Source organism: Delphinus delphis, chromosome 12 (assembly GCF_949987515.2).
Source record: "Delphinus delphis chromosome 12, mDelDel1.2, whole genome shotgun sequence".
Classification (NCBI taxonomy): Eukaryota; Metazoa; Chordata; class Mammalia; order Artiodactyla; family Delphinidae; genus Delphinus; species Delphinus delphis.
Window position 1 is genome coordinate 71,714,742 of NC_082694.2, and position 13,843 is coordinate 71,728,584.

General features: G+C 44.0%; 2 protein-coding genes across 2 annotated transcripts in view; both read right to left on the minus strand.

Moving 5' to 3' along the window:
• Positions 1-24: 24 nt before the first annotated feature.
• On the minus strand, positions 25-12,717 carry LOC132435085 (protein FAM228A). Its single transcript, XM_060027025.1, is given in 12 exon segments — positions 25-237; positions 1,864-1,888; positions 1,890-2,011; positions 4,982-5,110; positions 5,112-5,134; positions 5,252-5,339; positions 6,675-6,735; positions 6,737-6,753; positions 8,709-8,754; positions 8,756-8,895; positions 10,452-10,520; positions 12,250-12,717. Coding segments are annotated over 12 exon segments (942 nt in total). The 5' UTR covers positions 12,340-12,717; the 3' UTR covers positions 25-105.
• A 248-nt stretch (positions 12,718-12,965) lies between these two features.
• The window catches only part of LOC132435082 (protein FAM228B), a 68,319-nt gene continuing 67,441 nt past the window's right edge, over positions 12,966-13,843 (minus strand). Inside the window, exon 11 of the mRNA XM_060027022.1 lies at positions 12,966-13,636. Coding sequence (XP_059883005.1) covers positions 13,630-13,636 — 7 coding nt within the window. The 3' untranslated portion in view covers positions 12,966-13,629. The remainder of the gene's footprint in view (positions 13,637-13,843) is intronic.

Genomic DNA, 13,843 nt, shown 5'->3' on the forward strand with positions numbered 1-13,843 from the left:
TCTTCTGTTTTTCCATTTCTGGAGAGAAAAAATGTTGGCAACGTTTTAACTGTTGTAGAGACACTGCAAAGTAAAGGTCAGCAAAGCTTTGTTACAAATGGCCCCTTATGGGGCACAGTTCCGGGGGCCCAGGACCTCTGCTGTCATCACTCTTCTTTCCACGGGCTGTGACCTCTGCCTCTGCTGGCCTTCCCCACCTACCCAGGATCTGGGTCTGTGCCGTCTGGTTCCTAAAACCTATTGACAGAAGAGCTGAGTGTAGGGTGGGGAAGAGGGGCTCACGAGACAGGGAGGAACTTCCCGGCTGATTCCAACTGACACTCATCTTCCGGGCAGCTTCCCGGCCAGCCCTCCCCTCACCTTACCCTCACTCTATCTGGGGTCTGCACCTCTCAGACAGGGCTTCCCGTGTCTCTGGACTCCACACAGCACTAACTTTCTGTGGTGTGGCAGAGATGACCAGCTCTCCATGAGACGCCAGCTCTCCCTGCCACTGTGCTCTGAGCAGCAGGGACTACTCTTCCCAGCACCCCCTGCCCCCTGCAGTTAGGGGCCGCCTTGTGACTTGGTCCTGGGGGCCCCCCTACACCCCCAGGCCAGACGTCCTCCATGACCTCTTCCCTTTTCAGTTTGACAGGAATGAATTCCTGGGGCAAGCTTAGCAGCCAGGTGCTGGAGATGAGAAATGTTCCTACAGCCAGGTGCCCTAAAGACTGCATGAAAGAGGGACGGCCTGCCAACCTGCTGACCCACCGGCTCCGGTACAGGAGCAAAAAATAAACTTCCAGTGTACGTAACCCACGCTCCACTTTTTGATCTCTTGGGAGCAACAGTTAGGCTGCCCTACCATAAGGGCCTGGCTGACCACAGTCACGTTCAAACCTGACTGAGGGGCTGGCTCCCCGTGCTCTCAGACAGAAATACGCTCAGAGGTAACTTACCACATGAGAGGCATCCGTTTCTCTCTGGCCAGACAGGAGAACAACGGGATTGGGTAGGAGTTGGGTCACAAAATACCTATCTAACAAGGTTTTTAAGCTAGAGAAAAGGACAGCCCCTCGCGCTTTGTGTGTGGTGGAGGGAAGGAGCCAGGCTGGTGAGTGAAAGAAGAGATGCAAAAATCTACGGTTCGCTCAGAACGGCAGGAAGCTGCTACCTACCAAGTGCCCGAAGCCCTCCCTAGAAGCGTCCCAACCCTCAGGCTTCAGGGTACAGGTTGTGGGAGAGAGGATGGAAGGGGAAATAGACCGTGAGCTGCCAGCTGTACCAACCAGGGTGTGAGCTCTGGGTAGGAAATCTGTGCATGGAAATTTCCTGCATGTAAAGGCCCTTCACATAAACTATCATTTTGCCCTAATTTTTTTTTTAGTATAAATTTCATTTCAAAAGATTCCCACCTGTTGTGACCAAACTATGGAGAACAAAATTTTTGGTCTGGTTTGGATGTAATAAGCAGTAAATGGTAGGAAAATGGCAGGAGAGCAAAAACTCAGAAAAAAAGAGCTGAGGATATCCTAGAGGGAAGATCCCCTCTGGCCAGGTTTTCTCTCACCTTATGAAGGGCACAATCTGTCCTCCAGAAGTGGGGTCCGGGGTCCCACAATCTCCTTTCTGAGCGTCTTCACCCAAGGCTCTCCTGCCAAAGGGTGCCCAGAAGAGACCCCACCACTTCTTCTGCATGAAATAAATCCTCCTTCTGCCTCCTCTTTCTCACTCCCTTCTTTGGCTACTACTGCCTGTTCTGCCCTCAGAGTCTGTCTGAGAGGAAGGGATTTGTCAATGGATTCTGGACTCTGTTTGCTATCTGTCGGATGTTACACAACTCTGCCATCCGAGCCCTGTTCCCCCCAGATCTCTGCTCACCAGACTCTTCTTTTCATGCTTTTTACTCCTGGCCAAGCTTCGAGGAATAAAACTGCCTTTCAGAAACAGTCTGACTTAGGTCACTAGTCGTTTTCTCTTTATCAGGCAGATATTTCTCTTCTGCACAGACAAGCTTTTCAGGACTGCAAAGAAAAGTAGAAAAAATTTACCTTAATTCAGTTATAAACAGAATTGTACCATTCAATAACTGTCTGAAAATTAAGTTAAGGAACTCAATACTCACTTGATGAAAAAGAGAGACTGAGAAAACATCACTTTGTGGCCGTCAATCAGTCTGCCCCACCCACACCTCTGCTGCTGCCACTCTTAGGCAGTAAGTCACGTGACCTTCTCAGGCTGTGGCAGAGGCTCCTGACCCAGAGCCTCAGGCCCTAGAGCTGTAATTGGGACAGAGGGGCTCCAGGCAGCTTTAGAGGGCTCAGACCAGAAAGGCAGGACCAGGGCATCCATTTTCCAGGACATGCACAAGAAAGCAGGGAAGGAGAAAGGAAGCAGTTCACAAAGAGAAGCTGTGACGAATGCCACACAGTCCCAAAGAGGAAAGGACTGGCCTCGTGGTCTCTCAAGTGGCCTGGCTATCTTCCTGACTGCTATGGTCTGAATGTTTGTGTCCCCCCAAAATTCAGATGTTGAAACACAACCCCCAATGTGATGTTATTAGGAGGTGAGGCGTTTGGGAGGTGATTAGGTCATGAGGGCAGAGACCTCATAAATGGGATTAGTGACCTTATAAAACAGGCCTAAGAGAGTTCCCTCACCCCTTCCACAGTGTCAACCAGAAAGCAGGTCCTTACCAGACACTGAATCTGCTGGCACCTTGATCTTGGGCTTCCCTGCCTCCACAACTGAGAGAAATGTATTTCTGTCATTTATAAGCCACCCAGTCTCGTATCCTGTTATAGCAGCCTGCACAGACAGAGACACTGACTGTGGCTTCCATGACAGACTGATGCTTTCTAACATACCCAGGCCCCCTTGCCTTTTTTTTTTTTAACTTGACAAGGACTCTGCTTTTTGTAATCAAACTGTCTCTAACATAGCCACCTTGCTCTTAAGTCCTTTTCTTACTTTATTGAACAGCCACCTGAGGCACCTCCAGGAGTGTCCTCTCAGAATGTTTCCCAGGGCTGTCTCCACTCCTGCCCTGGGAAGCCCAGGCCTATCTAGAGAAATCACCGCCTCCTTCATTCCTCCATTCCTGCCTTCCTTCCTTTACTCATCATACAATGTTCCAGCTAAGTGCTGGGAGCACCAAGATAAGTTAGCAGCCCCTGCCCTCGAGGGGCTTGCTGTAGAGGCAAGAGGCAAATGGGGGAGTAGAGGTACTTCATCGTGTGATAACCCTCTCAAGTGCTGACTTGACCCAGATATTTCTGTGCTTTAGTGTATTTCTTTTCTTTAGGGAGTGGGGATTTTTTAGAAGAAGCCAGAAAAGGTGGCAGGATTCAGAGGGCACCTTATGTGCTATGTTGAGTCTGGACATTATTGGAAGGGTTATGGGAAGCTACTGAAGGGTTTTCTGTTGGGGAGGGTTGATCACTTCAAAAAGATGGAAAGGTAGAGAGTCCATCAGAAGAGACAGACCCAAGCGCAGAATACCAGTTAAGGAGCTATGACCGTCTATAAAGGCTGAGGAGCCAGAGAAGGGAGATGAGGAAATAAAGCAATATAAAGTCTTTGTCTTGCTAGGGGATGGGGAGTTATATAATTATTGACATTTAAATAAAAATATTTGTTAAAACTGATAAAGAAACCATGAAACCAGAAATAGAACATAAAACTTCCAAATCACAAGAAAACAAAGTAGTGTTGTTCATTCCAGCAAAACTCAGGATGGGGGATAAAAAGGAAACACCAAGAAAACACAACAGGGCTTTTTCTTTTTTTTCTTTCTCTCTCTCTTTCTTCCTCTCTTTCTTTCTCTCTTTTATAATTTTTTTTTTGTAGAATTTATAAGTCTGCACAGACTGACACTCCTGCTGCAAAAACTAGAGAAAAATAAAAAGAATTCACCTCCTTCCAGCCCCACAAAATTCATACTTTAAAGTCTTTGGACAGCAGTGTAAACAATTCCAGAGAAGAAAGAGCCCTTCCAGAATGAGCTGGCAATCTCTGGCTACTTTGTCCCCTGGGAGCTTTGGCCAACATCAGGTAGCAGGGATTGACTCCTCCATGCCCCCGGCGTACCTCTGGTGGATCTTTCCTCCCAGGCCTGGTGCTGTCCTTGAAAGTGAGTAGTCAACCTTGTTCTGAACACCACCCCACCCTGCGGAGGGGGGATCAAACCAGGGCACTTGAAAGAGGTCCCCTCAGGCCCTGAATATAGACAGCCTTCCCCAAAACCCATCTGAAAAAGAACCAAATAAAATGCTAGAACTATAAAAATAAAACAATTGAAAATAAGAACTCAGTGGGTGGGTTTAACAACATATTATTAGACACAATTGAAGAGATAATTAGTAAAAATACCTAGTATCAAATATGGGGCAACAAAAAGGATGGGAAATACACAAGAAAGGGTAAGAGACAGGGAGTACAATGAGAAAATCTAAAATATGTTTAACTGGAGTACCAGAAAGAAAGTAGAGATTATGGCAGAGGTAACCATCAAAGAGAAAATGAATGAGAACTTCCCAGAACTGACTAAAGATATCACTTTACAGATACAAAAAGACCCATGAATCCTGAGTAGGATAAATAAAAAGAAATCCGCATCTAGAAACATCATGGAAAACTACTAAAATCAAAGACAACAAGAAAATCTTAAAGGCATCCAGAAAAAAAAATAATTATCTTCAAAGGAACAACGGTAGGATGGGCAATTGAAAGAGCAAAAGACAGGGGGATATAATATTTGTTGAAAGAAAATATCTGCCAACCTAACATTCTTAATCCTGTGAGAACAGCCTTTAAGAATGAAAGTAAAAAAAAAATAAATAAAAAATAAATAAATAAAAATTTTTAAAAAGTAATAAAAAAAATTAAAAAAAAAAGAATGAAAGTAAAGTCTTGAAATGGCTACATACTGTGTGAGTCCAACTATACGACATTCTGTAAAAGGCAAAACTATAGACACAGCAAAAAGACCTTTCCTGCATTTGCTACGAGTTTTGCTTCCCACAGGCCTTGCAGAAGCTGTGGGCTGCTCTCTTGGAACCACTCTGTGGAGACTGAAAGTCAGCTGGGGCAATCTGGCATACTGCCTGGCCTTCTCTAGTTCTTTAAAATTCTTTTAAGGTACATCGTTTTCCTACAGGAAGATAAAAATCTAAATCAACACTCTTAAAGTCAACTCCAGTCACTCTTGGGGTAGGAAATCACTTGACAATTGAAGTCTCTAAAGACAAAGCCCCATGATCACAAGTACCCATCTTATACTGAAAAATAGCCCTCCGCTCTTCATCCAACTCTTGCTGTCTTCTAAACAGAGGATCACAGAACGGTGGGACCGTAACCTGCGAGAACATGACTCTTTGAGGACGCAAGTACAGTTTGTATTAAGCATTTTAAATCTGTCTGAAGCATTCGAGTGTGGCCTTACTCTATACCAACTCGGCTGAGAATAAGGACCCAGGAATAATGTCATACAGAGCAAGGGAAGCGTAAATGCCACCTGCCTCACACTAGGATATTTCACTGAGCCTTAAGTGGCTGAATGGAGCAAGGGCCACCCAAAGAGAAGACACATACTCCTGTTCAGAGTTCTACAGTATCACTGCATCAGTCAACAAATATCTGCTAATGCGACTGCGTGCTGCAACCCAGCAAGGTCCTGTCCTTGGGGATCTCTCAGTCTAGAACAGACAAGTCATAGACAACGACCACCTTGTCATGAGAGGCGTCAGCTCGGGTGCTTTAGGAGCACAAGGCAGAGCCCTAAGCCGGCTTGGGAGGAAGAGCGCCCCCTTGGGGGCTGACCACTGGTCTCTAAGGGCCCATGAGAACCGCGGGGCAGGAGAACATCAGTGTGCTGAGGGTCAGGGACCAGCTACAGAGGTCGTGGAGGAAGGTGATTTTCTCCTCCCCCATCCTAAGTATAGGCTTTAGACAGAGGGACTATTTCCCCTTGTTTACTTCCCCACACACTTGACCTTGACCCTTGCAAATTTGCAAGGACAACATCCACTGAATGAGGAGACAGCATAATGACTGCCCAACACAATACCGTGAGTCCCCCAGAGCCAAAAGAACCTTCCTATCTTCACAACCATGATTTGCCTTGGTTTTCGGGAGAAGCAAAAGAAACCACTTTTCTCTTCAGAGCCACACACGTTTTTTTAATGAATAGTATTATCAGATGGTCACTTTTGTTACACAGGAGTAAAAAACCTGAAACCTACATCTCAAAATTTTAAAGCCTATATTGTTGGTTTAAAATGTGAAGACTCATTACAAGTTCAACTACTGGCTCCCTGGGCAGCCTTTCTTGCATCCCTCCTTTCACCTCCCCTAGAAAGGAGCTCTCCCGGCGCTGGTTCTGTGACACTCTCATCACACTCACTGTCCACTTATCTTCCCCTACCTCCTGGGCTTCGAGTTTGCTGAATGTGAGTGGGTGGATGAATGAATGAATGGACGAATTATCACACACATGCAAGTGCCTTTTTCACAATGTCAATTCCCAAGCAGTCGAAATTACTTTGGGTTCCTAATCTAAAACTCAGAGAAAATGCTTTTGTGAATTTTTTTTTAATGAATGCAGAATAACTATGAGACTTCTAAAGTGACCAGGTTTTCCCCAACCCCAGAGCTTCTAAGAATAAATAGGTAAACGTAAGAAACTTACTTACCTTTCCATAATTTGAGTCCTTTTTTCTCATATAAAAAGGATCGTATACTTCAGGATCATAAGTCTCCAAATATAATTTCCTTTAAAAAAAAATAAGTACACTTAAGAGCAAAGCATTACATTTAAACGTGCTTTAGTATATTTCTTGTTTTTGCAAGATTCAAAAAAGCCAAATACTTTATTCCATTTCTTATATAAAAATCATAGATTCAAAGGGTTGGAAGAAATCTCAGAAGTAATTGAGATTGCAGTGAGAGTCCACCACCTTCTGGGAGAAGTAATCATCCAGCTTTAGTCTCATGTCATCCACTAGCCTTGTTTGAGAACCTTCTGCTCCATTCTTGGTCATTCTAACCACCAGAAAGCTTGTCCTTAAGACAGAGCTGAAGTCTGCCTTGTCACTGCCAGTTCTCCCCGTGAAGCAACACAAAACACAACTACTCTTCATCCACATGTCAGCCTTTTACAATATGTACTTAAAGGTTTCATTTCCTCTTGTATCGTCTCTGCCTTGGGCTAAATATGCTGTATTTCTTTCCACTTTTCCTCCTGTGAAGTGTTGTCCAGCTCCACCCTCTTCTAAAGGTTCTGTAACTGGTGACTATCCCCAGGTGGACAGGTTGGGCCTGATGCTTCCCACTCGAAGCACCGCCTCTCAATACAGCCTAAGAACTCAGATGGTTTCTTGGAAGCCAGCTCACACGGCTGACTCACACTGAATTTACTGTCATTTTAAATCACTTAGAGTTCAACACATGGCTTTTCTAAGGCATGGCTTCCCCATCCTACACTTGTGTGATCACATTTCTGGGCATACTTGGAAGACGTTGCACTTTGGTTTCAAAGTGACCTGGATTCAACCTTGAGCTCTGTCTCTTAGGGCATTTAGGAAGAAGTAGTTAACATACACGTCCAGAAATTTTGCTCAGTAAATATACCTAAATACTCTAACATTCCAGTCAAACTACTCTAGATCTCTGCTAAATACCTGGAAATTTAGGTGGGCCTTAATGTCAAAAGAGGGTCCTGATCTCAAAGTTAAAATAGAAAACTCTTCCATAGAAGAAGCCAAAATTTTGTTCTTGTTTTGTAAAACCAAACTGAATAACAGAGGGTATAAACTGGTGATCCCTTCACCTCATGGTTGACTAACTCAACAGCCATGGAAACCGCTTCTCCTTTGCCCACAACCTATTAGAGAGATTGGAAAGGCACACACTCTTTCCTGGCTCTGCTTTTAGCTAGGACTTGGCATGTGACCCAGTTATGGCCAATGAGACCTGAGGGGAAATCTGCTAGGAGCTTCTGGGGACTCTTTTTGCTTCCTGATCACAAAGGATGAGATGAGGTGTAAGAAAAGGACCCCCTGGCATCATTTCTCACCCTTTCTTCCTGCCTTGAACACAGACCTAATACCTGGAGCTGTAAGCAACCAAATGTGCTTTCAAATGTGAGGGTCACGGGCAGAAACTGAAAATATTCAGGATAGCAGAATAGAACAACAGGAAAAAACCTGACATTAATGACATTGTTATGCCGCCAGAACCCACCATGAGACCACCTATCCCTCTATTTCTTATTAACCAATAAATGTTCTTATGGTTTAAGCCACTGTTATTCGATTAACATTTACCTAAAAGCATTCCTGATAAATCTAGTTCCAAATCAACACTTCTATTCCCTCTACCTGGAATTTCAGGTTTAAAAATGCAGTAGGTTGTATCACAGTTCCATGAATTCATCTTAAATACAAAAATAAATTTGAGACTCTTTGCATAAATAAAAATGCTGACCCAACTTTTCAAATAATGCTTCATTAAAAAAAAAAAACTCTCATGGGATTTCCCTGGTGGTCCAGTGGTGAAGACTCCGTGCTTCCACTGCAGGGGGCACGGGTTCCAGCCCTAGCTGGGAAACTAAGATCCCACATACTACATGTCTTGTGGCATGGCCAAAATAAATAAAATAAATAAAAATAAAAACCCCATGTTCCAGTGATTCTAAAGCTGCCAAAAAAAAAAAAAAATTCTCATACCGTTTTATTTGTGTGCTTTAAAAAATATTCAGAATTCTCTTGTTTTTTCCAACCCTTTATATGAAATTACTTTTTCCATAATTCTCTGCTGAAGAGGCTTTGCAACATTTTCAGTCCATTTTTTATGTAACAACTCTTTTCTTCTTTCCTTAAAAACATCCAGATGCTGAAAATACGTATCCAATCTCTAAGGAAGTAATACAAACAAGGAAAACAAATTATTAAGAAGTTTTCCAGGCTTCCCTGGTGGCGCAGTGGTTGAGAGTCCGCCTGTCGATGCAGGGGACGTGGGTCTGTGCCCCGGTCCAGGAAGATCCCACATGCCGCGGAGCGGCTGCGCCCGTGAGCCATGGCTGCTGAGCCTGCGCGTCCGGAGCCTGGTGCTCCGCAACGGGAGAGACCACAACTGTGAGAGGCCCACGTATCGCAAAAAAAAAAAAAAAAAAAAAAAAACTGAATTTTGGGCTTCCCTGTGGCGCAGTGGTTTAGAGTCCGCCTGCCGATGCAGGGGATACGGGTTCAAGCCCTGGTCTGGGAGGACCCCACATGCCGCGGAGCAACTGGGCCCGTGAGCCACAACTGCTGAGCCCACATGCCACAACTACTGAGCCCGTGTGCCACAACTACTCAAGCCCACGTGCCCAGAGCCCGTGCTCAGCAACAAGAGAAGCCGTCGCAATGAGAAGCCCACGCGCCGCGATGAAGAGTAGGCCCCGCTCGCCACAACTAGAGAAAGCCCGCGTGCAGCAACAGGGACCCAGCTCAGCCAAAAAAATAAATTAAATAAATAAATTTATTTTTTAAAAAAGAAGTTTTCCATTTATTTTCATTTGAATAAGCGGGGCGGGGGGTGGGGGCGGAGAACACTTGTTCCCACTCCTCAGCTCTCAGCACATTCAGGCTGCAAAGTCATAGAATAAGATATTTGAAGAACAGTATAAATTTCAGAAAGAGAACCTGAGAGCACAGAGCAGAAAGAACCCATGAACAGTTTGACACCACAACTGTGCCTCCAGATTAAACCACATCCAAACCACTCCTAACTCAGAAAACTCCTGCTTCTTTTTAAGAATTCAAAGCATTCTCTGGTCACCATTCCATGTCTCCAGCCTTCATTATCAGTAAAGACTGTGATAAAAGTGGTAGAAGAAAAAGAGCCTAGACTTGCATCAGCACCTCTCTCTCTTTTATAAAGGAGGGTAAACCCACCTACCTCTTTTGATGCTCAAATGAGAATATATATAAACTTCCTTTATAAATTATAAGCCACAGTACAAATGTTAACGTATTATACACCAAATTTCAATCCCTCTCATTGAGATGAAAACGTCCTTAAATTTATTAATTCCATAGTGACGATCAGTACTGATTGGTCATTATCCTTAAATACTAATTCATCTCTTGTGGCTTTACATATTCCCACTGTGATGTAGGAACATATGAGAGAGGGGTAGATTTTAGGAAAGAATTTCTATTCAGTAACAGGACAAAGACGGGGAGCAGTTAGAACAATCTCTCAGATCCCTTAAGGATAGATCTGGGACTCCCAACCTCCTAGTGATTCTGCAAGGAGATGGCACAATCTCAGATCTATGTAGTATGAATGGGTGATTCAGAGGAGGTTCGTTCTCCCAGAAAAATGAATCTCTCTGACATGGTAACATCCTCTTGGCCACACTGCTCTGTATCACTCTTGTTTACGTAGAACACACTTGGAATCCACTCTCTGTAGCCAACTCTTACCTTTGCAACATAATTTTCTCTAAATAATATCACGTATACAGCTTCATCAATGTCTTCTCTAGCCAATGCCTAAAATTACAGAATTAAATATTAGCATTTAGATCCTGAAGAAACAAACCAGTGACAAAATACAGTGTATTTTACCAATAGTTTGAGTGTAAATCTAACATCTGTACCTCAAAACATATTTTGTAACTTTTTATTATGGAAATTTTCAAACACAATTCTCCACGAACCCATCACCCAGGTTCAACAATGATCAACTCAGAGTCGATCTTATTTCATCCAAATCCCTACTCACTCCCCTGCCCCCCACCCAGATTATTTTGAATCAAATCCCTTACATCACACCATTATTTTTAAAGTACCAAGAAAGCTTACTAATTAAAGGGATCCTCTATAAAATGAAGCCTCTTTATAGGCAGTCTGTAGGTGTGTTTTAAAAGCCCTTGAAGTTTCCTGACTTCTGCTAGGTCTCTTTATAAGTTAAAACCTATTTATAAGTCAAAACTACAGAAGTTTGATTTAGTTCAACGGGTCCAGAGCCAATTAGCTGGGAACTCCTGGCTGAGGACCAAGATGGTCTTACATCTAGGGACTTGCTGTTTCCATTATGAGCTTGGGTAAAGCTGATGCACTTAAATCCTTACTTTAGGGCTTTTCATTTGGATCACTATGAACTGATCTTCCAGCTTTTACTCTTACAGAACTAAGTAAGGACAAGTGGAAAGGCAATAAAAATTCAGCATCTGGAAGAGAAATTCTGTTACCTAATAGAATTATCTAGTGTAAAGTGATACAGGTTCTTAAAACTATGTTATTCAATCTCTGGCTCATCTTTCAGTTCTGCCACAACGAGTGCATCAAAATAAACTAAACCTCAAACTCAAATACCAAATCTGTGAATAAGAGAAATCTCAAAACGGACAGTTGTATTTTTACCGGTATATTTAACAGCTTCACATGAAATCTAAAATGATATTCAGACAGCTAACTAGGGTCTTCTCCAAAATACAACCCTCTTGATAATGTAAACAGACTCTTGCTTTAAAATAAAGCCTTCTTACACTTATTTTAAGATGGAAATTGAAAAATCATGTAAAACAATTAAATGTTTTCCCCTAATACAACACAAATTTAGAATAAATCAATTTATCTGAAGTAGAAACATACACCGACAATCATCTTGAGAAATCACATTTTTTTAGCCATCCTATTAACATTATTAGCAAATGTTATACACACTATTGGGTGTATGTCAGATTTTTGAACCACTTTTTCTTCGTTTAAGGAAATAGTTTTTGATAGCTCCTTCTTGGTGATTGTGCGCGCGCACACACGCACACGCACACACACACACTCTCTCGCCACTCTTACTGCCACCACAGTAAAAGGGGTAAAACAGAAGAAATATCCTAGAGCTTCTCTCTATAAAATAATGAAACTTTATGAGAAAATCATTGCTTTACCAGACCCTGGAGTATCAAGAATTCACTGGCAAGCCCAGACCTGGCTTTCACCGCCTCTCCCGCAGGGCAGCTCAGGGACTGCTGTTTACCCACAGCCCGCCCTGTTGCTGTCCTGATGCTGCGGTGACCACGGGAAACACTACAACCACCCTGGGCCAAATGCGATCCCTGGCCATTCCCATTCGGCGAATTCTTTGAGAGCCAAGTTTATGCCAGGCGCTGTTCTAGTTCTGGGGAAAACAACTGTGATTAAGACACAACAGATCCTAATTTCAAGGGATTTATGTCCCACCACCCAAAGGCGGCCCCCAAATGCCACATTATTTTACCTCCATCAAAGCAACTGACTCGGGTTCTGGCCACTTTAATTGTTCTGGCCCAAAATGTTTATCATAGTTGGACATTTTCGTGGCAGCCATAAATAACAGAATCCCCGAAGGAAGAAAGAGTAAATTGAGGAGATAGGTGATTACAGTTGAAAAAGTGAGGTCTTTCAAATTCAGAAAGCAGTGTATCCTTGCTCTGCCACTTAATAGACTCGGTAAGTAAAATAAACAAAAAATAAATCCTCGGGTCCCCTAAACCTGTTTCAAAAAGGGGGTGATTAGGCTCCCCGACCCGTGGCCTTAAGGACCCAATCAGGCAACGCCTCAGGGTCTGCCCGGGGCTGGGCCCCCCTGGGCCACACCGCCGAGGGGCCACCGTGGGTGGTCACAGGCCTGGGCTGCCTTCTGCTCCCCACCTCGGGCTCTGCGCTCGGGGCGCTCTGGGGCCGGTGGCACGGCGACTCACTGTTCTGGGAGGGGAAGGGGAGCTCCTCTAAAAACAAATTAAAGCACTACGCTTAGACCCCAGCCCCTCTTCCCGCAAGCCCCCTACACCTCTCTCCACAGGGGGCGCAGAAAGGAAGGAGCCGCCCCCACCCCCACCACCCCCCGCCACCGCTCGGGCTCGCCGCCACCCCGGCCTCTCCGTGCGACGTCCGCCAGGCCTTCAACCGTCCAATACGACACCACCCCAGGTTTTAGTTTAAAATATACATATATATAAATTTAGGTCATGTAAATTAATCCTAAAGAGAACTTACCATTTATCTGTATGATCCAGGGCAACAAGAAGAAGCGAGGATTGATTTTTAGTGCCCCTTTTGCCTAAGGAAAACAAAAGTCTCTCCTCCTATGCTCCAGGTCCTAAGTCTTCTGTGACTAGGAGTCAAACTCAACATGAGCCAGAGGGGTAATCAAAATGAATTTTTATAACTTTGCAGACTCAGAATCAGCACGTGGGTAATCAAAATGAATTTTTAAATTTTCTAAAGACTGCTGGAGAAACCTGGGGAGAATATGTGGGTGTGGATTTTAAGGGTGCCTGACAATTTAGGGAAAGAGCAAGTGAACTGAGATGGGTGCTAAGTAAGGTAGCTATTAGTATTTTTATTGTATCTTTCAGGCAACATTTCTTAACTCCTGGGGAAATACATTTGCAGTAACTGTCAATATACAGTACTGTCATTTCTTAATGATCATACAGACACTGGACTCAAAGATGAAGTTTATTGCAGATGCTCTTCTTAGACACAGAACAATTCTTGAGCGCCTTTCTTGCTCCTCATCCTGAATGATTCCTGCTGGCAGATGGCTTCCTTTGAAGCAGCCTTCTTTTGTGTCCTCTTTTACCAGCCAAGGCTCAGGGTGTGTGCTCCTTGGTTGCTAAAATCTTTTGAAAATGACAGAAAAGTGTAATTGATACAGGGATGAGGGGCTTACAAGAGCAGAAAGAATTCCTCTGCTTTAGCTGAGCTGATCTCCCTGAAACCTAGCCCTCCTGTTGGCGCTAAGTGACTTGGAGGCAGGGTCCCCACCTAAAGCTCCTGACTCAGCCTCTCCTCACTCTATCTGGATTCAGAAACAAGGAGCTTCCGGG